Source organism: Metopolophium dirhodum, chromosome 1, assembly GCF_019925205.1.
Source record: "Metopolophium dirhodum isolate CAU chromosome 1, ASM1992520v1, whole genome shotgun sequence".
Classification (NCBI taxonomy): domain Eukaryota; kingdom Metazoa; phylum Arthropoda; class Insecta; order Hemiptera; family Aphididae; genus Metopolophium; species Metopolophium dirhodum.
The window spans coordinates 115,833,855-115,861,627 of NC_083560.1; the positions used below are offsets into that span (position 1 = coordinate 115,833,855).

General features: G+C 27.6%; 4 protein-coding genes across 15 annotated transcripts in view; 3 read left to right on the top strand and 1 right to left on the bottom strand.

The window, feature by feature from the left end:
- The window catches only part of LOC132934327 (serine/threonine-protein kinase BRSK2), a 118,846-nt gene extending 114,805 nt beyond the window's left edge, over positions 1-4,041 (top strand). The window contains exon 15 of one of the 3 annotated variants that reach the window (XM_061000621.1): positions 1,043-4,041. In XM_061000621.1, coding sequence (XP_060856604.1) covers positions 1,043-1,309 — 267 coding nt within the window. In that variant the 3' untranslated portion in view covers positions 1,310-4,041. The remainder of the gene's footprint in view (positions 1-1,042) is intronic. The other 2 variants (XM_061000623.1, XM_061000622.1) reach the window with 2 other exon arrangements.
- A 5,890-nt stretch (positions 4,042-9,931) lies between these two features.
- LOC132933668 (ubiquitin fusion degradation protein 1 homolog) lies at positions 9,932-14,869 on the bottom strand. 10 transcript variants are annotated; one of them, XM_060999939.1, is made up of 7 exons: positions 14,733-14,869; positions 14,297-14,376; positions 14,058-14,160; positions 13,866-13,980; positions 13,649-13,803; positions 11,740-12,297; positions 9,932-10,711 (listed from the first exon to the last, which is right to left on the bottom strand). In XM_060999939.1, exons 3-7 carry the CDS (start codon positions 14,058-14,060, stop codon positions 10,637-10,639), a joined length of 906 nt encoding a protein of 301 aa, XP_060855922.1. In that variant the 5' UTR covers positions 14,061-14,160; positions 14,297-14,376; positions 14,733-14,869; the 3' UTR covers positions 9,932-10,636. The 10 variants fall into 10 exon arrangements, with proteins under 10 accessions (XP_060855922.1, XP_060855926.1, XP_060855925.1 ...); XM_060999943.1 differs by having other exon boundaries at positions 14,058-14,216; XM_060999942.1 differs by having other exon boundaries at positions 14,058-14,227.
- LOC132933669 (ribonuclease P protein subunit p30-like) lies at positions 14,728-26,995 on the top strand. Its single transcript, XM_060999950.1, has 8 exons — positions 14,728-15,225; positions 21,522-21,670; positions 22,898-22,972; positions 23,065-23,133; positions 25,882-26,076; positions 26,133-26,200; positions 26,714-26,793; positions 26,859-26,995. The coding sequence occupies exons 1-8, from the start codon at positions 15,150-15,152 to the stop codon at positions 26,915-26,917; spliced, it is 771 nt and encodes a 256-aa protein (XP_060855933.1). The 5' UTR covers positions 14,728-15,149; the 3' UTR covers positions 26,918-26,995.
- Positions 23,153-25,874, top strand: LOC132933671 (uncharacterized). Its single transcript, XM_060999951.1, has 2 exons — positions 23,153-24,981; positions 25,047-25,874. The coding sequence occupies exons 1-2, from the start codon at positions 24,976-24,978 to the stop codon at positions 25,362-25,364; spliced, it is 324 nt and encodes a 107-aa protein (XP_060855934.1). The 5' UTR covers positions 23,153-24,975; the 3' UTR covers positions 25,365-25,874.
- Positions 26,996-27,773: the final 778 nt, after the last annotated feature.

Below are 27,773 nucleotides of genomic sequence, written 5' to 3' on the forward strand. Positions count from 1 at the left end.
ATTCATTGTAGAAAAGTGGAAAACCTTCTGAACTGTATTTTGACGTGAATATTGAGTGTACTTATATAGAATGAATGAACCCCTTTTTTTAAAATGAGTTCCAAACTTTTAACATTTTATAATCATAACTTATTAGTTATTATTATTTAGAAATGATAAAAAAAATTTTTATTTTTGTGAACTTTTTATTATTTTTGTGAAATGCAAGATTTAACAATAAAATTAAAATATTTTCGCTTACCATTAAGATTTGTGCCAACCTTTCAATCTTTGAACGCCACCACCTCTATAGTATAGCTGAATACACGATCAACCAACCCGAAAATTAATGGCTCACACAGTCACACTCATCTTTCTCGTCACTGCATACTTTTTCAGATATCTTCTCATTATTATCCTCCCTCGTAGGATTATAAAATATGATATTGTACGTTTGTACCTGTAACTGCTGCAGCAGTAGTGCCCATACTTGACGTCCTTTTCTAGTGAAAATTTTTCCGCAATTAAACAATTTTTTTTTCTCCCTTGCAATTATTGTGCAAATGGTTTATATTGTATAGCCAAGAGAAGAGCGTCATTATAATATTCTCCAACTCAGCAGGGTGAGTCTAAGGGGTGTGTTCGTAGTACTGAGCCCCCGACTGAACTAAGGACACCTTTGATAAATTGGGCTTAAAACTATTTAAGTTAAAAAATGATAAAGTATCGAAACGATCAATATTTCTACCGTTCGAGGCGGATTTAGCACCCTATCGATAAAATCGTCTGTTGAGATAAAGTCGGGCGATACATATTATGATAATCTTTAGAACGAACCAATGAAAACCTTTGAACGCGATATGACTATTTGAGCATAATAACATGTCAATATGAAACTTAATAGTTAACTTTATTTTTATTGAAATCGGTCACCCCCCCCCCCCCCCAACCGAAAAAACCACTCATAGTTTGGCTCCACCGGTATAATTCCCGTGTGAACAGAAACGAAATACCGTGCGCGGTCATCGATCGATTGTGTTCGGTATACGTAACGATGTTTCAGATCGAATCGGACAGAGACGACAAGAATAAGAGACTGATCAGCCACCAGGACGGCAAAGGCGGTTACTGCATCCCAAACAGCCGGCAAAGGCGGCGGAGTTCGAGTCTGGCCAACAACAACAACTTCAACGGCAGCAACAACAATTCCATGGCCAACGCGCCGGCCGCAGCCAACGGCCGCAACGAGGCGCCACCGCCGACGAGATCCAACAGCGAGACGAAACCGGCCGACGGCGCCTACATATCGGTGTCGGGGTCGATGTCTTGAGGCCGACAACCAGAAAATAATATTATTATATAAAACTATATATTATATTCCAATGATTTTTGGATCGGCCCGGATTAAGGGGTGGGGGACGAGACTTGACATTTTTTTTAGGGCCCTCTAATTGTTCACCATTTAAATTAATTATGATATTGTAATCATTGCCGTCTACCTATTTATTAAATATATTGCGTGTAAAAAAAAATTTATAATATTAATAAAAATATTTTTTTTAAGATTAAATTTAACCTTTGAAAACAAAACACCTAATACTCTCTAAATGTAGACGATATGATACAATAGCTAGAAAACAATTTTCATTTGAATACTAATATGAGTTATACATATTTTGATGTCTTATGAAAACGAAAATACAATTATGGACATTTTTTTTATTATTTCACATCGGGGACGCTAAACAATTTGGCCCTGGGACCTCAAAAATCTTAATCCGGGCTTGGATCTGTGTACATGTCGTATATAATATTATTATAATGTATAGAGCGAAATTCCACCGGGTTACTGTAAAATATTATTATTATTATTATTATTGTATAGTCGATAAAATTAATGAAATAAAAAAATGATCGATGGTCACACGGAATCTGTTGATGTGATAATAATATCATAATTATTATTGTTACATAAACATGTGTATAAATCCAAATGCCATTTGAACATACTATAATATTAGCATGTGTTATTAGATATAATAATATGTTTTTGTATTTACCGTTTATTATTTATACGCTTAGTGCACGAGCAACAGCAAAGCATAATTATTATTATATACTATTATTGTTTTCGTAGGTAGTCGTTTTAGATTCTGAGCGGGAAAATGCTTATTATTGCTGTATATTATTATTATTATCATTATTACTATGTATGGTTATTGTATTTATTACGGTAACAATTTATTATTGTGATATATTATGTTGTGTTTTTATTTTTGTATTTGTTTTGGGTAAAATGTGCTTAATTATTTTTGTGGGGGCGGGGCAATTACCTATATTGCGATGAGCGTTTCGAAAACTAAGTCAAGTTAACACTGTGTGTCGCGCGTTTGTCCGTTGTATAGATCATACTCCAATGTATGACGATTCGGGTTTATTAGCTGTACTTATATTATTAAATACAAATATGTATATTATGATAATGTCAAAAAATATTTTGCTATTTATTTTTTCGAACATAAATAAAAAAAAAAAAAAAAACCGCCGAAACAACTCCGCTCAGTATCGACTTTTCGTTATTTTTATGCTTTTTTTTTGTTTGAATACGATAACGATATCGTTTTATAAATTTTAAATTTAATAGTCCACTTATCCCGACGGCACACCCTATCCTCTGCTTTTCTTGAATGCGAAGGATATGCGTTTTTCTTTCTTGTATCAATCTGCAGTGTTTCAAAAACGTGTACTTAAACAAATTATTTAAAGACCCCTTCAAAACGTCGTACTTGTTGTAGGCGTGTCGTTCCATAGTCGATGAGCATAATATTATAATAGGTATATATTTTATATGAACAAAAACTAAAAATTATTTATTGTTTTATTGCTGTACTTACTGCAATTATATCTATAGCATATTCGTTTTTAGAAAAATATTGTAAAACGGTCTGTGTAAAATAAATTTACGTATATGACATATTCGCTAGAATATAGTATATTATCGTATATATCATCTATTAATATATAATATTTTATAATAATATTTAACAATAAAATATGCAATACATAAAGGCATGACCTCCTTCATAATAATAATAGATTTTGTCTGCTTTCAAAATCCATTGTTATATACCTACCTATTTTATCATCATCATCATTATTATTATTACATATTATTAACATTTTAGCTTTAGCTGTGGCCTGTGACTGATTGCATACATAATATCAATGTACTATTAATACATCATATTTTAACATTAGTCAAATTGAAAATCAGTTGAAATTGAGAAATGATAATATACGCATATATATTATTATGAACGCTTTATAACGACTTTTAAAAATAATCGCATCGACTTCTGAAATGTATTTCTTTATTTTTTATGATCTTATTAAATATTATCTCTTCGTGACTTTTATCAATCAATTTATTTTATTTTTAGCGAGGTACGTAAGACAAATAGGTGTTACATTATACTTAACGAAATGTATGAAATTACACTATTTTTTTTCACTATGTGATTTTCCATCGAAATATTTTGTATATTTGTTTACAAAAAAAAAATGTATATTAATGACAATGTTATTTTTCAAATTTTGTTGATCACTTATGCCAACATTACATGAATATTACAAGTTTTTTAGCAAGCCAAGTCCATACGACCGAATTTGAGATAAAATTTTTTTTTAATGTTTCAGAGTGCCTTAAGAGTGTTAACTAACAGTAATATACATGCTATAGTTCGAACGAATATAACATCTTTTTAAAGCTAAAACTTATTACAATATAATATAGTGCATAGAAGTCAACTTTCTAGCACAGACTGGAATCCCTGTTTTTATGTTAATTTTGTCTGTTACCTATAATTATAATATGTAACATTTGGCCGACGTCCATTTTAGTTTTAAACTATTCGTGTTTTATGTATTACAGAATAAGGTATACTATAAAATATAATAATATGATGTTTATTATGCCAATATGGCAATATGGTTGTAACAAAACTACAAATGTCAAATACATATTATACTTGTTAATAAAAAAAAAAAACCAAAAGTGTTCTATTTTTTTTACAATAGGTACAATAATGTTACATAACACACATATTATTAATTATGTCACAGTGCTCGAATTGGTCGTGGGCGTGTACACTCCCTCATAATTTTTTTAATTATTTTAGCGAGGCAGTACACGATTCTTATAACGGTCCTTGTATCGGCAGGACTTTTTTGAATATCTACACGGTTGCGAACAGTTTTACTTACTAACTTTCATGCAACGTTGTCGTTTCAATTTGATCACAAAATACTAAAATAGCAATATTTAATTTTAATTTTTTTTTTAAATTAATAAATTAAATTTGAATATTCATTCTTTATGAAAGTATATATTATTTTCATGAAGGATAATTAAATAGTTTAAAAAAACGATAAATATTTAACAATACGATTTATTGTCAACTATTTAAACAATTTAGTGAAAAGAATAAAAAAAAAATCAATAAATATGACCAATTCTTTACAAGTCCAATCTCTCTCACCAATCTTTTGAGACATGTGTCAAAAAATTAAAATTAATTGAATGTAAATTTGAACTAAAATATTTAAAATTTAAACGTGTTAGAATCCAATAGCCGGTGAGAAAAAATTTTGTTAAACTGCAACATGGATATAACTAGCAGTGCTCGAATATAGATACGTCTTGTTACCATAATTTCAGTTAGATCAAAAAATCTATAATTTGAAGATTTTGAGAATTTAAAGATACAAGGCATTTCTCAAAATATAACATCATATTAAGTCCACTTTTAATTGATATATATATATGTTGTGACTATTGCCATACATGCATTCGAGTGACTAACACCCTAACTTCTGAACATAATTTATCATCGTTATTTGGTAAAGTATTTATAAGTTACGTGTTTGAGGACCTCCAGATCAGTTGTTAATGTCACATTGTCACGTGAATATAATATGTTAAGAGTTGGACGAAAAGTTGCAAGCAAAGTGTGGATGAAATAATATATAGCTTCATTCTATCTGCACATTGTAAATGAACGGAACTTTTTGCAACTGAAGTTAAGTGTCTTAAAAAATAGGTCTCTTGAGTATTTTTGCGATGGCTGTGATCAAGGTCTTAAAGAACTACCAGAGTTAAAGCTATTAATAAAAAAAATTATTAGTTGAAGTGGAAAATCTTAAAAATATGAACTCTGTTGTAATACATCTGTGCATTATTCTATTGAATTTATTTTTACCGACATTAATGAGCGTAACCTAATTTTTTTTAACATTATTAGAGCGGATATAATTGGTACTAACGTTAGTAGAGGATGTGGAGTGTTATTTGCCATCAGAAATAACTTCGAATACAAACGTATTGTTATTGATAATATCTGTGGCATTTATCGGGTATTTGTATTGGTATTGGTTAGTTATAATAATGTGAAATTATTGTTAGGCTGTGTTTATATTCCTCCTAATACCCATACAAATATAATATATATTTAACACTGTGAGTTAGTCGAAAATATTATTCTTGTTCATTCAGTATAGTTAATACACTTATTATCGGTGGTTTTAATGTATTTGGCTTCTCTTTTACTGATTATACCGAAATTAATGATCCTAATTCTATTGTAATAATTAGTTAATTAATAGCATTGATCTAATGTCTAATTTGACTCATCTTAACATCGATCTTATCCTAATTGAAATTCTAACCCATTCGTTCGATATGTTTTTTCCTAAAATTAAATTGAATCGTTTTAACTCACTTAGTATATATTGGTCCAATCCTACTTTGAGAAATTTAATCGAATTTAAAAAACAGGCGCATAAAAACTATAAACTTACTTATTTTCATTCAGATTGCATAATTTATTCTAATTTACGAAGAACCTGTAATAATTGTCTTATTAAGTTCATGTAAATCATTTGTTAAAAATTGAAAATAATATTAATATCAACCCAAAGTCGTTCTGGCGAAGTATATTAATTCTTTGAGATTTGATGGTTTTAATATTCCCCTTTCAGTATTTTTGGACAAAATGTGTGCTAATAATATGGATGATACTATAAAGTTATTTGTTAAATATTCTTCTTCAGTATACACAACTGATAAAATAAACGATTATGGTTATGATTTATTTAATAATCAGTTACATGAGTACATGACATTCATTTTAATTTATTTATTATTTATGAACATGAAATTTTAGATTTTCTTGATTCACTTAAAGGAAATGCAAGTACTGGGCCTGATGGTATTTCTCCAATTATCTAAAAATGTGCTGTCCAACTCTCGCCTAACCTAACCTAAAATTGGTTTTCGAATTCCAAATCAAATTACACGTAATTCAGATTTATCTTAAGTTCCTCATTATAAAAACTAATAGTGGTACCAATTCTTTTCTATCTCGAGCGTTAATTTTAGCTAATAAAATTTGTATATATTTGACCATATTTCTTCTTTATCGTTATAGTTTTAAAACGAAATCAATGATATTACTAAAATATACTCATTCATCCGAAAGAAAAAATGTTTTTATTTTGCCATAAATCATAATATGTACTAATGAGTCTGGATTATTCATATATTACTACAATTATTTATTTATTTATTATTTATTATTTTATTTTTATTACTACACTTAATTAATTAGTTATTTGTCTGAATATGTTTTATTATATACTTCGTAAAAGGGCAGATGCCCGTTAATACATAACATAAATAAATAAATAAACATTTACGTGGACATAATATTTAAATGTATGAGTATATATTATGAGTAGTATATGAGTAGTATGAGTATATACGACTTAAATATATTTTAACTAAATTTGAATAAAAACGATGTATAATTATTAATTTCATAATTTGTCGGTTGGGGATGTGGGGAGCGTTAACAAGATCTGATCACTTTTCCATCTCTCTTAATTTGTAAAAATGTCTAAAAAAATAAATAATTCAAGCACTAGCTGCATAAAACGCGCGCGCGTGTGTGTTTGTGTGTATGTGTGACTATAGTATAATGTTGTTGTATTATTTACAAGAAATGTATTTCTGTTGGAAAATCTACGATAATATTTATTTACATGTTATTTAATAGTATAACTATAATGGTGGCAGGTGTTTAATTGATACCGACCTAATATTGTAATCTATGACAGCTGCAGTAGGAGTGCACCCGCAGACAAGAAATATTATGTAGGTACCAACTTCGTTGACATCATCATACGACTAGACAGCCTATATGTACTTATGTGAGACTATAATATAATATATAATATTATGTACCTACCATGTGTACAAATATTGAAATACTCGTTATATTCATATAAAACGACACCTGCAGAACTGTTTAACACAGTGAGTTGGTATTCAAAATTAGCCTTAGACCTAATTCAATTCGATTAACAGGAGACCGTCTACCTAGGTATATAATATAATATACATAATAATATAATATAGCATATTCAATCTAATATGTAAATCCAACACAATATTAATAAATTATTGTGTGTTGTATAACGTCGTATGACGTGTTTGATGTGTTTGTCAACATAATTACAGATATTATAGGTACGATATTATACCTACCAACGTACCTACAAAAACAAAATTACGACACACCACGTCCTGCAGGTACTGTTGACGAGATTTGATTGAACTAAGTAATTTTGAAACATATGTAGTTGAATAATAGTAAAAATCTACACTTGCGTAACTAGACCTAGGTGCATTTTAAAGGATGCCAAAATGGTTCCATCCAAAAACCACACGCTTATGGTTTTGCCCCCAAAAAAAGTCTGTACGTTTATATATTTTTTTAAATTATAAAACGTCGGCCCATCGATTTCAGCCAATAAAATTTGGACATTTTAAATTTTAAATTTATTTTTTTTAAATTAATATCTTAATTTTAAATATTATATAAATTGTAAATAATTATTATTTTTGAATAAATATAAATAACAAATAATAGATTATACTAACGACCGTGGGAAACCCCAATTTGATTAAGTTTTACAAAATAATAATAAAGCCTACCTATTGTCATAATTATTATTATGTCTTTCAGTATTAGTACTCATTGCCTGATACTGCAGGTGCGCATCTAGGATTTTTGTTTGCCTCCAACCCCCCCCCCCCTACATAAGTAAACAATTGCCACTAATTTTTAAATAATCATTCTTCCTTTAATATCATTGCATATCTTATACCACCATAGGCAAAAATCGAGGGGGGGATTAATCCCCCCCAGCCAAAAAAAAATATTGTGATAGCCCCCAAAATTATGTCCTATTTCATATAATAATTGAGGTGGAAATCAAAATATAAAATTTAATTTTCAATTTTTTTAGAATTGTGGAAAATTTGTAAAATTGGCACCGGGATCCTTAATGTGTATCAAACATAATAATACAATTTGGAAAAAACCATAATCATTCATCATTGTAATACTATATTTGTAATGATATGCTAGAATTTAATGTAAAAAATATTTATTTTTAGGGGGGATTCATCCCTAGAGCCCCCCTGGGTGTGCCACTGTCTAATAGTTATATCATACAGCGCATGCAATTATTATCTTATAGTTACTACAGAAGTTAAAATGAAGTGCTGCTGGCTTATACCTAAGGCCGTAAGGTAAGGTGTGACTTAAAAGTGTTCAACCCTACATCAATTATAAAAATATTGTAAAAAAAAACCAATGCACAAACTCAGAAAATGTTGTTAACTTAAAGTTTAATAAATGCTAATAGTTTATCAAAATGTCCAATGATACATGCAATTTTAAAACTATACAATATAAAATTCTGTGACTAAGCAGTCTCACGTTTGAATATTGTAGGATACGTTTGATCGAAGAAACAACAATTGATTAGAATTAGTTCTATAGTAAAATATTTAATTAAATTATGTATTTTTTTTTATTATATTATATTAATGATACAGATTTATTCATATTACAGATTGGAAAATTTAATAAGGATTTACTATTATAATATATTATTATTACACGCTATCAGAAAAATTATGTAAAATATTCTATATTAATAAAATCTTTAGTAATTTAGTTCTATTTTAATTATACCATTATATGTAATTTATATTTTAAAAAATGTATTATTCTCTTATTGGGCACAGGTATGATTGAATATTTATTTTTTTTTACTTTACAAAATAATAATAATATTATGTTATTATAAAATGTTTCATCAGAACAAATCAAACATAACATATTTTATTCCTTTAATCTAACTGCTTTATTTTATCATAATTGTATGTTATTCCATTGTATTATCTATAAGTACCCTTATATTAATTATTGTTACCAACATTGTATGTTTTATTCAATATTGTAGTTTAAAATTGTAAAAATGTATACTGTATCAATATGAATGTATATTATAATTAAGACTTATATTTTAAATACTTATATTAATATAATACATATTATTGTAAATTGTGAACTTATGGGCGCCCACACGGACCTGTTCAGTGGGGCCCATTATCTTTTCAAAGAAATAAACAATATTTGTTTGGTTAAATTTAATTTGTTTGAGTCGTCTGATGTTTTTATTTTAAGGTTTTATAGATCGTATAAAATGTGAGATTGAATATTAATTATTTATTTAGTTTTTCTTCTGCAATTTGAGTAGATGGAAGACTGATTATTAGAAGTAAGTGGTTTATTATTTATTGATTCAGTACTGAATGTAATTTTTAATGAAATAACTGTCTCAAACTAGTTATTTTGTTATTTTATTGCCTAAAATGTATAAATCGCTGATAACTTATGTGAAAAAAAAAAACAATAAATCATTAGAAGCATAGAAAATAATACTACAGTGAAAACTGTCTAATGCGGACCCTGAATAAAACGGAAAAATATTTAATATAATTTTCTAGGGTCCCGGAATGTTCCTATAGTTTTATATAGACGTTGAACCTCAATAAAACGGAACCTTCCTAACGTGGAAACGGAACAATTTTGTAGGTCCTATGCAAGTAAAAACCTTGCATAAGCCGGAAATATGTCATGTTTCTTTGTTATGAGTAGGTACATGATGAGTGATACAGTGACAAAACAAAAAACTCTACTTGATTTTTGAAAAAGCTAACTGTTTAAATTTAGTTCTCAACCTTCATACTTATGTAATACGTATAAATTATTATTAATTTTGTAATAAAATAAGTCTATAATTAATCTTAAATAAGTTATATAAAGTAAAGTAATAAATTAAGTTTATAATTAATTAATAACTCAAAAATAAAAATTATAAATGTTATAAACTAATTTTGTAATATGAAAAATGTATACAAATTTATAATCCGGAATTTCAGTTTTATTCAATGAAGCAAAAAACTGTTTAAAACGGAATTATTGTTTGTCCCATGCTATTCCGTAATAAACAGTTTTCACTGTATTGTACAATTTTAAGACTTCTTCAACTTTCCTAATTGTATTGTGAGAATTATATTTACAATAACTGTATAAATACTTATTTTTCAATTAAAAATTGGAACCCCGTTAAAAAACCATTTTACAATTAAACATAGAATTTTTTTAAAAATGTATACACCTATTAAAATTGAAATAATGCTATATTAACAAATTTGTACATGCTTCGAAAAATAATTATTAAGTTATTTTTTTTTTTTCTTTGTCTTTAGTACAGATCCAGACCCGGCAAATGGTTTAAATCCTTCTTGATTTCCATCCTGAAATTCAAAATATTAAGTCATTAATATAACTTGCGTTATAAAATTTTACTACAATATAATAAAATGCTAAATTGTTTTTTTTTTTTAAGGATAAGAATAACCCATTAATTTAACAACTCAATTCCATAAATAAGTATGGTAATCAAGGTGACTGATTTCTGATCAGTATGTTTGGACACTATATATTTGAATCAGTTTTCGTTAAGAACATAATATAAAGTATGTATTTATGTAGCACACGCATTGCCGGCTCGAGTATATGTGTATAAATGCACGTGCACTACCTACCCAAACTCAAGAAAAATTGAATACATAAATCATAATAATACAACTAAGTACCTGTAATGTTAATAATATGGTGTTTCAAAATAAAAAAATAAAAATATAGAAATTCAGAATATGAAAATAGTATAATATTTAGATTGGGTTATTTTGAAGGCCAAATAGCCGGGCGGTTGTCAGCGCCGGAATGGTATCCGTAAGTATAATAGTGCAGTAGTGTACTATACAGTGTAAAAATTAAAACAAGTCAAAACATGAAACCGCGTTATAATCTTAGATAATACATTACGTCCTATCGGTAAAGAATGAAATGGTTGGATTAGATGTCACCGTCACGCATTACCATTATAATTTATTTTTACTATCATTAATTTATTATATTTCGATTATTAGCTGATAATGTTTATCGATCATTATCATAAATTCAAAACAACAATTGTTTCTGTTTTAAAGATAATTAATATTATATTAGTTTGTATTCTGTAGTTAGTACTTAGTCATAATATAATATTAATTACTTGTGAATTTAATATGTACATACGTATATAAATATAAACAAAATAAAAGGTAAAGTACTAAAATCTGCATACAATTATTTAATACAATCTATAATATATAATAATATTAGTTATATTTGTTTTGGATGAGCACTACTTTATTAAAATCCCATGAGCAGTGAAGTACCAGTGTGAAACAGATTACAAGATTTAATTTAATGGAATTATAGTTATTTATATATTTACCTCTTTGTCATTAGTCACAGGGCGGATGTTCCTTATGAACTGTACAGTTCCTATGTTATAATCATAATCTGGAATACCTCTCTGGTATACTGGTTTAACTTGATTTGATTGATCGTCAGAGTTGTCTTTCTTTTTTTTTCCGTCTAATCGATTGCCCGACCCTTTGAACGCTATGAAACCAGTTGGTTCTGGCATTAAATCAGCAGGATCAACCATCATATCTTCTGCAGCAGGTTTTTTTTCATGCGTAGGTTCCTGATAACCAACTGGAGCAGCAAACTCAACATTCATATCACATTCAATGATACTAACAGCGTTACCCGGTTTTGTTTCTAACACACACATTTCATAAACTTTTTGGTTGTACTTAATTGCTATTACATCACCAGAAGTCAGACAAGCAAAATTGCGCAAGCAATTTTCTAAAACTGCCTTTGGGTTAGTAATATCAAGGAATTCAGAATTTTGAGGTTGGAACTTTGAAAAGGTGGCTACTTCTAATGAAACACTTTCAACTTGCACCATATCTCCTTCATCTAGCAGTAGGTTTTTCATCATCTAAATAAAATACAGTTAACAACACACTTGAGGGTTACAATAATTTTATTATAGAAGCAAATCTAGTTTGATTTCCATACTGATAACTACTTTTTTTTAAGAGAATGTCAGCAAAATATTTATTTTCTTTCTCAGACGTGCCACATGTCATACTCTTAATAATATTATTCTCTATTATTTTTATAATGGGCGATTTTACTCTAAGGTAACTAAAAAACAAAATAAAAATAATTTTAGGTGATTGGTTTTGACTATGTCACGCGAGGGAAAGAGAGAAAAAACAAACAGTTTGGTGACATTCTCTTAAATTAATTAAACTTATTTTACTCAAAACAGGTAATCTCAATTCAAAACAAATCCTATGCTCATATAATATATAATAAGTCTTTATTGAATTTCAGTAAAATTTATTTTAATTTGCACACTGAAATATTTATAGATTTATGATTTCATATTTGTGTGTAGATTTATTATGAATTTATAAAATAATAACAGTGTGGAATCTCAACTAGATTTATGTATAACATTACCTGAGATATAATTAATATAGTCTTAATTAAGATACTCATTTTGAATACATATGTCAATACTAAGTAAAAAAAAGTATTTGTAATTACTTTCAAATTTTTTATAAATATTTTTTTTACCTTGTAAATTAACCTATATGATTTTCATGATTTACATTAATTATACATTGCATCATTTTGTTTATAATATTATATTCATCTGTTTTATCAGTCGTGTTTAAATTTTCAGCTAAGTATAATTTATAGTAAAAAAAAATATATATTATTGTAAATTTTCAATACATATTTTATTTTTTATTTTACTTGAGTAAAATAAAAATAAAATAAAAAATGAATGAACTAAAAAGAATAAATATTTGAGAATTAGTATTTTAAATACGGATACTTTAAGCAAGTATTTAATATACATTAACCAATTACTTTTTTTTAAAGTATTCAAAATATATATTTAAGTACCTGCTAAAAAAGTATTTGAATATTTTTACACCGCTGAACTGTATATAATATACTGTATATATATATTGTATATAATTTGTACATTGAAAAGTATCTTTATTGGAGGCTGCAGTGTTAATCCCATTAGATATATTTTTTATTGTAATCATATCAAAAAAAATAAAATTCTTAGTAATAATGAAATTATGTATTATTTTATATAATACAGAATAGTGAAAACGGTATCAATATGGTGCTATCTGTTAGTGAAACAAGTTTTTCGGTCTTTAGCTCGTTTCATATTTACAATTCAGTGTTTTACACAAATACTTTTTTTTAAGTACTTTTAAGACTAAATATAGATAGGTATATATATTTTTAACTAATACCCAATAAGGAATATAAATTTTTTCTTCATCTGCGATGAATTCCAATACACCACAATGTGTCATTCTGTTGGATCTTTTGTTGGTTAGCTTGAACAGCATCGGGTAGTTGATATTTAACCGGGTTAATATATCCAGAGCAGACGGGGGCATTATAACTGAAATCATTGTGTTAAGAAAAATTATAATATAATATAAAAAAAATAGAATAGTTACTTACTTTTTCCTCCACGTTCGACATCTTCTCGTTCACTTCCAGGAAGCATTGACACCGACCAGCATCTGTATGTCGTGTTGAATGGTCGGAGTATATCATTGAATAAACTCAGGGAAAACTGAAATATATTTAAATTAGTTTAATCAACCACAGTTCAAAGCACGTACTGTGACGGAAAATTAACAGCTTCCTTACCATTGTTTTTCAGTCGATTTTTGTGGACTATTGTCAATGAATTATATTATTATATTATAGAATGTTTTGCACGTGGTCAACCATCAACATAAGTTCCAATTATCTGGTGAAAATACAAATTGTGATGTGAAGTCTCAAAATGGTAGTGATCACAGTAATCTGAAGAATTACTATGGATAATAGTAGATTTAATCCGAATATTATGGATAATAAATCATCCAAAAAATAATAGACCTTACCTTACGACGTTTTCGTGTTGTACGCCCAGCGGTCCAACGATGTTGGAAAACAATTTGTATACAAATATTATGGTACCTACCTATCACATAAAATTATCACACCATTAAAAAGTTAAATAATTATCGTATTTCAGTATTAATTGTACAAACTACAATCCATCGATATTAAACACATGGATACGACATTCCTATCTTACATACGCTGTTTGTCGAATAAAATGCGGAGAAACGATGACTCTCGGTTTTTATGTCGTACAAAGAAACTAACAACCAACATAAACAAGAGAGAGATGCAACGACGTTGAGGTTAACAATGATATCAGTTGTGTTCGCTAACAGATTTGTATACAAAGTCATATCCATTAGTTTAATATTAATGGTACAAAGTACAAACGCTTCAAATTATTGTATAAATAAAATAATAGTAAAATAATACCTATATATTATTATGTAAATGTATCGTACAGTCTCTCTATTAATAATTAATGTTTCGGCGACTCAGACTAACTTGTGCGAACGCCGCTGGAACGCCTGGAACCACTACCGTATTCCGTCTATAAGGCTTTGTCCCATACTCCCATGCTCTGTCCTATACGGCTATGACGTCAATCGTTTACATTGATATCATGGTTTGTGTACGACAGATAAGTGATAAACTGATAACGCAATAACGTGATAATCGCTAGCTTGGTCGTTTTTCAAACAAACCGGCATTTGTCATCACTATTCACTAATTTATTAGTAACTTAATAGTTAGTTGCTTTATTCAAACATTACTTATTCTATTCGACGTCTCGTGGTAATTTTTATTTTCGTTATTGCTCTGCCATCGTGTTAATGTCATGAAAAAAAAATGAAAACACCTTATGGATACTGCGACTTACGCGTCGAGAGGGTGAACGACGACATTATCGATGCATACATTAAACGTGAGTATAGCAATTGTTATTTTATTCAGCCCGAACAGAAGCCATGATAAATATATATAATATTGTAAACGCATCTGTCGGTGTTGTCGGCACTACTTATTTTTTCAAAATGTATTTTAAAATTATTACAATATACATAAATATATTAAAAGAAAATAGGGCCTCTTGATTATTTGGCCCTCGGGAGCATGGGTTCATTTTGATCCGGAGACCCCCCCCCCTTCAGAATGGCCCAGAGCCTAACAGTTATTGTCTTCTTTCACACGCTAGTTAGGTGTATCGATTCCTAGTTTTGTTGTTAAAATTGTATTAAGTTGATCTGTTAAAAAAATTTTAATACTATACCCAGTACCCTACTTACGTAAGGGGATTTTCAATTATTAAAACATAAATGAAACTATTTGGTTTGTCATCTTATTTATTTTCAAATAAATATCGTAGTTTAAACGCAATTTTTCTTTACAGGGCTCAGATGCTTGCCTATTAGTGTAAGCATGGCATAAGCATGGGCGCCCATAGGTAACATTTTAGGGGGGAGGGGGGTTAAAATAAAAATTTTTTCGGATGTAAGATAATAAAGATTTAATGTTATTTTTTACATATAAATGTATACATGCATGTTATATTAGATTATAAGAAATATAAATTAAATAATATAATTAAGTATATTATTCGGTATCAGTAAATAAGAACTGCAAATTTCTTTGTTTTATTCCAAACATATTAATGACATCTTGAATGAAATTATCCTTGTTTGCGTTAACTCTTTCATGTTAAAGGCTCATCATACACAACCCATTTAAACAATCTTCTCCTGTAGTCGAGCGAAGCCACGTTTTTACTCGTCTTAATATACTGAACGATCTTTCTATTGTGCACGTTGTCGGAGGCAGTGATATAAAAATATTAAGTATTTGAAAAATAGCAGGATAATATTCGTAATGAGCCAATAAATCAACAAACGAAATTTCATCACACTGGGAGTCAGTCAAACTTTTATCAATCCAATACTGATACCAAATATTAGATTCCTCTATCATATTTTCAATTTGATAATGATCACTAATCAGCTTAATTTTTTCTTTGAAATCATTAATGGTGTACTTTTTAATATATGTAGGATGCAGTAGACTTATTGAGAATGCTATTTTATTTGTACTTGAAAATCGTCGTGAAAGAGATGATATTAGTGAATTTAAGTACGGAATAAAAATAGAGAGTCTGTAATAGTGTTCAGCAGAATCGGTTTCGTAATTTGATCTATTTTTTCGTTTGGATGTAATACGTGGAATTTTAATATCTGCGCCAATTTTTTCTGCCATAAATACGGAGTTATTAAAAATATCATTAAAAACGATATCTGATTGTTCTCTATTATTATTAAATATAGTTAATAAATCATGAATATGATTTTGGACCGAGTATAAATCAATAGATTTTGCCTGCAATTTATTTGTAACTGGTTCTAATTGAGCTGAGTATTTGGATATAATATTTAAAGATATAATAAATTGTGATGTTGATGCCGCACATGATAGTTGGTGTGCTTTTGTGCGAGTAGTGGTGTTAACTTTAAAATCTGAGTCATTATTATGAGATAGTTTTTCTAAAACTGACTTAATATTAATAAAGTTTTCAGCAAATATGCGAATAGATTTATATTTAGCAGACCAACGAGTATCACACAAAAGTGGTATATTTCAATATTTGTAACCAATTTTCGACGAAGTACACTTTCACGAAAAAAATTAATAACCTCTTTAATTACTCCTACAGTATTTTGTATTTCTGTCACTGCATTCACATAATTTACAACGAGATTGAGTCTATGCAAAGCACAGTGGAAAAATGTTGCTTTAGAATATTTATCACAAATTATTTTCTGAACTCCATTTTCTTTTCCAGCCATTACTGAACACCCGTCAAAACCCAAGCCAACAAGTTTATTCATATCCAAACCGTATTTTTCAACAGAAGTCAAAATAGAAGTAGCTATACCAACTGCATCTAATGTTTGTAGTGCACTAAATCCTATAAATTCTTCTCTTATAATTTTTGAACTATCAACATAACGAACACCAATCAAAAGTTGTTCAATGCCAGCAATATCGGAAGTTTCGTCGGCTAACAGTGAAAAACTTAAGCTACGATTTACTTCTCGAACAATTTGATCACATAATACATTTCCACATAATAAAATTAATTCATTTTAAATGCGATGTGAGGTATATTTAGCTTTACTATGACATGTTGATAAATGCTCAGACAGAACACTATCTCCAGATTCAACACGAAACTTTAAAAGATCATGAAAATTTCCACTACAGCTCAATTTGCCTCTAATTGCTAGATCATGTGTCGCACAAAATATTATTGATGACAAAATAGGGACTAGCTTTTTTCTATTTTGTTCAATTTGTGAGTGTTATTTAGTATAATATAGTGAGCAATATTTAATTGATCTATAACACTTTTTTCTTTGTTGGACATAATTTTTAAGAAATCTGTTGATTGAGAAACCGAATCCCTATGCCATTCAGATTGCATATGTTTTTTTGCGTGAAAATGAAAATCTTTATACTTGGTAAATTCACTTACAATGAATGCTCCTAATAATCCTCTTTTAACGACAGGACGAAAAACAACACAATGTTTGCATAAGCCGCCTTTTAAATGTCTATAATAAACTAACCATCGATATTGTTTAAGCCATTCTATTCTAAAATTCCTTTTTTGTGCAATACTGTCATTCTTAAAATCATAATTATCAGAAGGAACATATGGTTTTGTTAGTAATTTATATTTAAGTTCATCTGATAAATTTGATTTATTAATATAAAATCCTAAATCTGGATATGACTCACAATCATTTGGCGTATAATTAATAGTTAATGTAGGTACCATATTTATTGACATAGAACATTCCGGGTTTGAATTTACTTGAGCAGAAACACTTGTATTTTTCGATGTGTGTGGCTCAAGCACAGCAGATGCATTATCTTCATCAGATTTTTTGTGCCCTGTCTTGGCCCCCCCCCCCCCCCCCAATGGGCGCCCATGGGCATAAGTAATAAGTAGGAGGAGGTTTTTTTGGATTAATTGCGCTACCTACTGCAAGTTAAGTTAGGTTTTATATCTCAAAAATGGGCTCAGACGAGGCCTCAACTTACCCGACCCTGCACAGGATCCGCTTTGTCATCATGAAAATGTTGAATACAAAAATATTTATGATTTTTAATACTATACGTCTACTTATACCTTATTATTAGGGAACGGATTTTAATTTAGTATAAAATTAAAAATATTTAAATATGTATTTGTTTATTACTTAATAAATATTTATTTATTATATTTAAATATTTAAATTGAAAATAACATAGAATTATTAAAAAATTAATTAAAAAATATAAAAAAATTAAAAATATATTCTGAATCATCATAGTCTTCATATGGGAAACAGTTAGAAACAACATATAGCTTGAAATTTTCAAATGTAAAGTGGCGGCGGTAACTGTTAAATAGCTGATAACCACGTACCCTATCGAGTTATAATAGGCTCGGGAGGTAGAGTTAAATCCGGGTACATATCTTTAAATGTTTGTACACGACTTGGCGCTTTTAAAAATATTTTTTTTACGTTGGAAATTAACGAATCAACTTCTGAAAATTGAAATCTAATACTGGTATACTGAAATTACTACCTAGTACCTACTACTTAGATAACTAGATAAGATATCGAATCGTTGTCGTTTGATGTCAAAGGTGTACAGTACAGAGACCTAATCGTATCGCAAAATACTAAAATAAAAATGGAAATTCTTCAATAATACAGAATACGTATATTTATTTGTAAAATAATTAAAATATACACGGAAATTCTTCAATATTACATAATTTATGTATTTATTTGTAAAAAAATTTAATTATTCTAAAATATTTAAAAATATTTAAAATAAAATTAGCATCAGATAACTTGAAATTAAATGAAACATATTATACATATATCGAAAACTTTCCGATGCTATTAATACATAAAAATATTTATTAAAATTAAAATCCGTTCCCTACTTATTATATAAATATAAAATAATGATGAAAATTGGACATTTACTTTTGAAAGTTTACTTGAATAATATTATGCCTATAGATTATGGATGTCTTCAAAGTTAAAATTCTATAAGTAATATAAATATAATTTTGGTTTTTGTAATTTCGTTTCTGTGTTATTAATAATTATTATTTATTATTTTACAGTTTCAAATTTTTCAATAATTTCATATTTATTATAAAATGAATAACCCTTGTCAGTCTTCGCGTTAATATTACACATAGTAATTTTTAATATGCTCACCCTATTTTTTTACTTAAGTTTTACAATATTATATTCAAATTCTGATTTTTATCATTTTTAAATACACTTGAAGATTTTTGAATATTTTTCATACTATTTAAGGATGGTGTTACAATACAAACTTCTGTTTTTCAAATATAAATCCTCTTTTTTTATTTTTTATTATTCAGTAGGTATTTTTTTTTTTTTAAGAACTTAAATGCATCTAAATCAAAATTCGAACTATATTCTGTCCCACGAGAGAACATACCGGTTCTGCGCATCCCCCTACGTCACCCTGCTGTAGAAACTGGTTCCGCTATGACAGGGTGTGGCGTAGGGAACCAGTTTTGGTCGGTGCGCCGCATGATCTCTCGTGGGACAGAGTATAGTAGTTTTTGAGTAATATAACTTTGTGTACTAATGATAATACGTATATGAAAATTGGCTAAGTAGCTTTAGGGGCTTTGATTATTTGAAAATTTAGTAGTCAGTAGGTACTAAGTACCATTGATCCGTCAAGATAAATTATTTGTAATAACTACAATACTACATCTAATATTAGCTACTTATAATTTTTTATTGTAAAACCATATTTAATGATTATTATCCCTAGTATAAACATTTTAATAATTCAGCAACTACTTATTCAAAATATTTAGATACATCTACATTTACAAGAACATCATCTGCTAAATAATTTGCAGTAAAAAATGAGATTCTCATTTGAAAAATAGAAGTTTGTGTAGCCACAGGACACTCCTGAATAGTAGTACCAAAAATATCAGTAATTTGATTATATGGTCTTTAGGTATGCAGTATGCTTAAAAATTCCAAAAATCAGACTTTGAATAAATGTATTTTTCAAGGTAAAAAGGTGGTGAGCATTTTTTTACCAATATATCAATGGCCAACACTGAAAATAATAATTATCTAACCTATATTATATTATATATAAGCCAAATATGACTTACTCACTCATTCATCGCAACAATTTTTCAGACGTATGAACTTGAAATTTGGTATAGTGGTTCTTTTAATGATCTTTGTGCAATGAGAAAGAATTGAGGGTAGATACTCTACGATTATAATTTAACTTTATGATTAACATAGGCGCAATTTGGGGGGGACTTAAAGTGGCTCGGCCCTTCCATTATTAAATTTAACACTTCCAAAAAATTGTATTTTAATTGAAGTATTAATTATCTAATCTACTAATACAGTAAACGTTTGTTGAAGAAATTATTTTATATAGTTTAAAGAACAATTAAATATTTACATGTTTTCCATAGAAGATAATCGGATCAACCCTCAGAACATAATATAGGTTTAATCATAGTATTATAAATTAGTAATTATAATACATTACTGATAACATTTCAATTTGTCCAGAATATAGTCAATACTCGATAGTAGTGTTTTTTTATTATAAATTTCTTATTTAGAATCAACGGGTTACAATTATAATACAATATAATAAGTACCTAAATGTTTTAATTTGTTTTAGCAAAAATATTTTTCATTTTAGTTATAGGTATATAGTATATACAGTAATAATATGTACATTAATGTAGGAAAGTGGTTGGGCGAGAAAAAAATATAAAGTAATGTATTTCAAAGGAATTTTAACATGGGACAGAGCCACACATGGGCCTGTTTCATTTAAAAATGTAAAGCCGCTCCAAGTCAAAAACTGAAATTACGCCTATGATGATTATTAAAATCTCGAATAATATATACACCACCAATATATTATAACAATTCTCCCTAACTTCATAACATTACAATATCATACTATCATAGGTATAACATCCATTATTGCCTGTGTACATTTGTTGGATTCAAACATGAGTAACTATAGGTTAATCATAATTTAATATTTTATAAATAATCCACTAATAATAAATATGTTATTATTGGTTGCAATATATGATTGTTTTTAAATTTATGAAATATTTATTCACAGATGGGTATGCTTTGATCGCTGTAAACACTACAGTAAATTGTTTATTACTAGGCAATGGAAGTTCAAACAAAAAAAAAAGAAAATTTGCAGAATGTAATGAAGAAAATGATGAAGAAAAAGACTGGGTGCCTACACCCAAGTTAATTAATGTGAGTATTGTGATTTATTTTATGTAGATGGTATAATTTTTACTAAGGCGCCTGATTCTACTGTCATTTTGTCATAAATAATCTGAACTGATAATCTGTATCATAAATCTTAATTGGCATTATTTATTAAACTATATTTGTTTACAGCACTATTATAATTAAATTTATATTGAGTAATCCATAGTGTGAATCAGGAGGTTACAATAATAAGAACGATTGAATAAGTACTACAATAACATTGTAATTTGTAAATCAAAGAACTTTTATGTCCGTATAATAGTATTATTGTGTATGGATAGGATAAACATTTAATTTAAATTTCATATCTACCGCCTCAAATTACCCTACTTAACGTTTGTATTTCGACAGATACCTTTTTTCTTAGTTTGATGAATTATTGACATGGCTTAGAGATATTTAATTAATTAACACCTTTAGAATTAAAATTTAAAAAAAATACGAGTGTGTGAGCCCAATATTACACTCTAGGGAAGTAGAACTTCTTTCATACGTATTGTGGCCTGTGAAATTATAAGTAAATTAGGGAAAGAGTGAGAAAAATCAATACAATAAAAATAAATGTGCATGACTTGCAAAATAAATAAATAAAGAAACACGTCATTTCATTTTTTGTTACAATTTTTTTTCTACCTACACCTCAAGAAAGAAGTTTTACTTCAATAGGTTGACAAGTTGGTACTGCTCTGCTGTACAGTAGTTGTAATAGATGTGTTATATTTTAATACAATGATAAACCATTGTATACGAAAAACGATGCTGAGCTGTTAGCGTAGTCCTTATAATATTATTATTTTTTATTCGTTACTATGGTGATAAACAAACGTGTCTTTTCATTTTATACATATAGTTGTACAATTTACACGTTTATTTTAATTAATAGTTAACTCAAATGTTAATTAACTTAAACAAATGCTATTGCAATAAGAACCTTCTCTGTGATATAATATTTCATTGAAAAAAAATTGAGACAATCAGTCAAGTAGTTTCCTAGAACATTAGCATCAAAGGTTTCAATTTTCGTGTAGTTTCATTTTTCGTTACAATTTTTCTCCACCCACACCTCAAAAAAGAAGTTTTACTTTAAAAAACCTTTGTTTGATTATTTTTGTTACAAATGGATTAGCTGATTTTATATAATAATACAAATAATACAATTTATATTTTTTTTTATTTAATTCAAATTAATTGTGTTACATTTTTATATAGAATAATGACTCCAAATTGACCATTCTGAATCGATTAACAATTCAAATATCAAATATTGGACAACTGCAAAAAATTGTAAGTAACAACATAAAATAATGAATATACTTACACAAATTAAATACTTAAGTATTACTATATTAACTAATTGTATTATTTTTGTTTATTAGTTGAGTTCTCCAAATTTCAAGTTGTATAATATTCTAGCAGTAGAACCGTTAAATGATAAAGTTTTTCAGGTATGAATATTAGTCATAATTATTAAATAACTATATTACTCATTAATATATTGCCTTTAAGACCAGTTCCTAAGGAACTGTTTGAAATTTATATTTATTAATAAGCACTTAGTTTTTATTCAAATATAAAAGCAACTGTATTTAATAATATTCTGGTTTGGATCTATGCATCTGAAATGAGAGGAGGGCTAAATTTTTTTCAAAAAATATATAATTTTAATTTTAGTAACTGCATAAATATAATAGGTTATAAAAGATTATAGCAAACAATATTTGATAATATTATTAACAGTTTTATTTATATGTTTAATTTATGAATTTTGAGACATGATATATTTATTATATAAATAAATAATAATATAAAGCCCCTTAGCTCCCCTATTTATTCGTGCCTGATAATATAAGTCTTTAGAGTTACTATTTATAACCTGATGGATAATAGGTAACTGGATTTATATTGTATACAAATTAATGTATATAAAAAATTAATTGAATGTATTATTTACATTTGAGAATTCCAATCAAGTTATTATATTTTTTTTTTTTCATTTGAACATTCATATTTAACATTCCAGGAATAAATTTTATCACTTTAGTAGCAGAAAGAAAAGAATTCAGTTTAAAAATAAAATTTAATAAAAGTTAATTATGATTTATGGCTTATGACCATATAGGTGAGATGATTGTACATTTGTACATAATACTATAATAGATCTCTTATCACTAGGTCTATGATTGTAAAAAATATACAAAAAAATTGAATCATATGAATTGAATATGGTTCAAGAAAAAAAAAATAAAAAAAGTAATGTTATTTGTAACGCATTACTTTATTAATGAAAAAGTAATGTAACGTGATAAAAATAATTTTAGGTAACGCAAATGTAATTTAAATAAAAATATTTGAAGTAACAAGTAACGTAATTTCATTACTTTTTAAAAGTAATTTACCCAACACTGACTATAGTTGACAGTAGAACTTATATTTTTTGAAAAAGTAATAAGAATACAGGCATGGTAATATTTTATAAGCGTTCAAATTTTGTCGAAACCACAGTTAATTTGTAGTTCAAAACTTATAAAATATTAAATTTGTATAAGCTAAGACTAGAAAATGTAATACAAGGTCTTTCATACAAGTAGTTCATACTTTTACCGAAAAATTACAGATCATTTTTGGAAAATTGGTATGCAAATACAATGTTTTTTTAAAAATGAATTCATTTTAGTAAGAGGTATATGAAATTTACGTCTTGCTTACTATAGTTGATAGTTGAAACTTGATAAATATTTTTTTTTTTATAGTAATTATAATACGGCAATGGGGGGGCTTCAGCCCGTTAGCCCCCCCCCCTTTTGGACGCCACTGTTGTGTACTTATTAATTACATTATTATTAGTTATAGTGGTAACAATACTTATTATTATTATTATTATCATATGTGGTAAGAAGCACATTATTATGTAACAAGATGATTTTCATCAGTTGTGAAATATACATAAAAACTTAAAATAAGGCATCATGGCATATAATCGACCTGCAAATTTAAAACTTACAGGCAATTTAAATTACAATTTCAAGATTTTGAAACAAGAAATTGAAGTATATTTTATGGCAACTGAAACAAACACCAAAAGACAGGAAGTTCAAGTGGCAAGATTACTAAATTTATTAGGACCAGATGGTTTAAAGCTATACAACACGTTTAAAATTGATGTTGTGACTGTGGACAATATTTTCAAGTCATTGGAAGAATATTGTGTCCCAAGGAAAAATAAGTGATGGAGCACTACAAGTTCTTCACACGTAAACAAGCCGAAGGTGAACCATTTGACAAATACTATGCAGGTTTGCGTGAATTAATTAAATCATGTTCGTTTGGTGAAACTGAAGATGCACTCTTGCGCACACAGGTAGTTCTAGGAATTAATGACAAGGAATTACAGTCTAAATTATTAAGAGAAGATTTACCATTGAGAACAGTCATTCAATATTGTCAAGTAGTAGAGCAAGCTTACTATTGTCGCTTTGTGCAGAAAGAAAATCAACAAAGCAGTGTCGACCAAATTGGAAAAGACAAGAATGGGCGTTTCAAGTCTCAGGAGGCATATAAAAGAAGTCAACATCAACACAAAGTAAAGAACGATGAAAATAAAAAATACAGTGACTGGAGTGAAGGCAAGTCTAACAATGCTGAGGGAAAATGTGAAGATGAGGATAGTAAAACATAAAATAGAGACTGTATCTAGAGCTTGTATCTAGAACTAGAAAAGGATGTATAATTAAAAAAGTAATAAGATATAATTAATGATGATTATGTTAATGCATATAAAAAAAAAAAAAAATCATTTATTAAAAACTGTTTCTTTTTCTTATATTCAAATATATTAACTTTTTATATTATACTTTGTATTGTGTATATTACGTAAACATCATTATTATGCAAATTATGTACAAATATTACTATGATTTGTTTTACTTAGTTGTTTTCAAAATTCATTTTGTATTTTATGTTTATCAGTTTTGTTATATTTAATAGTTTTATTATGTCATTTTTTATTTAAAAAATTATTTTTAAAAGGGGAGATGTTACGTACATTATTATGTATCAAGATGATTTATAAAAGTATTATCAGTTATGAAATTTACTTAAAACATAAAATAAATCAAATTCATTGCCATATTATGTGTTGTTCAATAATTAATTATTCATATTTTTAATAGTTATTATTTGTTTTCATTTTTTAGGACATAGTCACTTCACCATCAGTAGATATAATAACTTGTAACATGAAAACATCTATAACTCCAAAGGACTACACAATCGCAGTTGAAAAAAACATTTATTTTGAAATATCCTATTGTCCAATGTTATTTAGTTCTAGTACACGTCAAGATACTTTTACTTTAGCTCATCTACTTTATATTAAAGGAAAATCGAAAGTAAAATAGAAAATTTTAATTTTAATTCATGTAATTAAATTTTTCTCCTGTTTCAGAACTTAATAATTACAAGTGCGGCAGCTAATAAACTGGACATACGCAATCCTCATGATGTGATGAATTTGTATCCTTTGATAGAAGTTTAAATTTATTAATAAATTAAAAATGTAGAAACATTTAAAGGATAATTAAAAACCAATTATCAAGTATAAAACAGTGGTCAAAATGGACCGGAACGCACAGGAACTGCGAGTCAAGTCACTAACGCTTAATTGTTTAGATAATAAAATTTTTTTTTGCTTAGAATATGTGCTTATATTTGATTGTAAACATAAATTAAATAAGTTTAAATTTAAAATTTATATAAATTAGTCATAATCACATAAGGCATATTCATTTTATAATTGTTGCACTTTTGCAGTTCGTAACATTTGCCATTACGAGCACTGGAATTAAAATAAAACAATGACTTATATTATAATAAGTCAATATTTTATTTTTATAAATACTCTCGACATTCAAATTTGTTGGTATCTCTATCCATATTTTGTAAACTAAACTAAACATATCCCAGTGTAATAAGCATGTTTATTGTTATTCGTTAGTTTTAATAAATATTACTTGACTATGAATTCAGAGGTATTTTACTAGGTCTTTCAAGAAAACAATCAACCAAATCAGTCACTCAAGGATGTTATTCAATTATTTTAAAGAGCTGTATGTTTCATCATTCACTATTTTATTAACATTATATTATAAATAACGTAAGCTATGTTTTACAGATGGTCGGAAATTAGGAAAGTCTGCAATACATTTGAAACCTATGGACAACAAATCTTAATATTAAAAACAATTTGTTATATGTATTATTTGCTCGATATTAAATTTTGAATGTATTATATTTATAATTTTAATTGATTAGGTACGTATTATTATTTACAATTTATAATTTTAATAGTTCAATCAACAAATTATGCTATTTAATTCTTAATGCTTAAAAATGGTCGAATTATTTAAAATACTTAACACAAATTATTTCATTGATGCGTGATTTGATTAAATGGTTTTTAGAACTTATATCTGGCTATAAATTATGGAAGTTTAACTGTAAAATTCTGATTACTATTGTAGTAATACTGAGTATAATACAAACACACTACAAAACATATTCATTTTTAAAAATATAAATAACAGTTTGCAATAATTATAATGTTGAACCTAATTAGTAATTTAACATAGAAATCAGTCATATTACCAGATACTATATAGTTGTTTTTATGTTATATAGTTGTTCCGTCCAGTTTTGCCCGTGCCAATTTATTTATTATTTATAAATATAATTGTATATTTGCTTTATGTCATTTTTAAAATGTTTACTAATTATAATAGTATGGCATCCCTAGTTCCTATAAATAAACAAATAAGATATTCTATTTTTGTGAGCTGAAAAATATGCATGTCTGAGCTATCTTTTAGCTACTATGTGGTCTTTAAAAAAAGTTATAAACACACTCCAAGTCTCAAAAAATATGTTCATATAATTTTTATTGAAAACGATCCAGTAGTTTTTTGGTCTATTAATTTTGAATAAACCAACGCAGATATTCTATATAGTGACCAATTGTTAATATTATTTTATCCAATTATTATATTCTATGTCAGGGGTCTCAACCATGGCCCTCAAATAAGTTTTAACC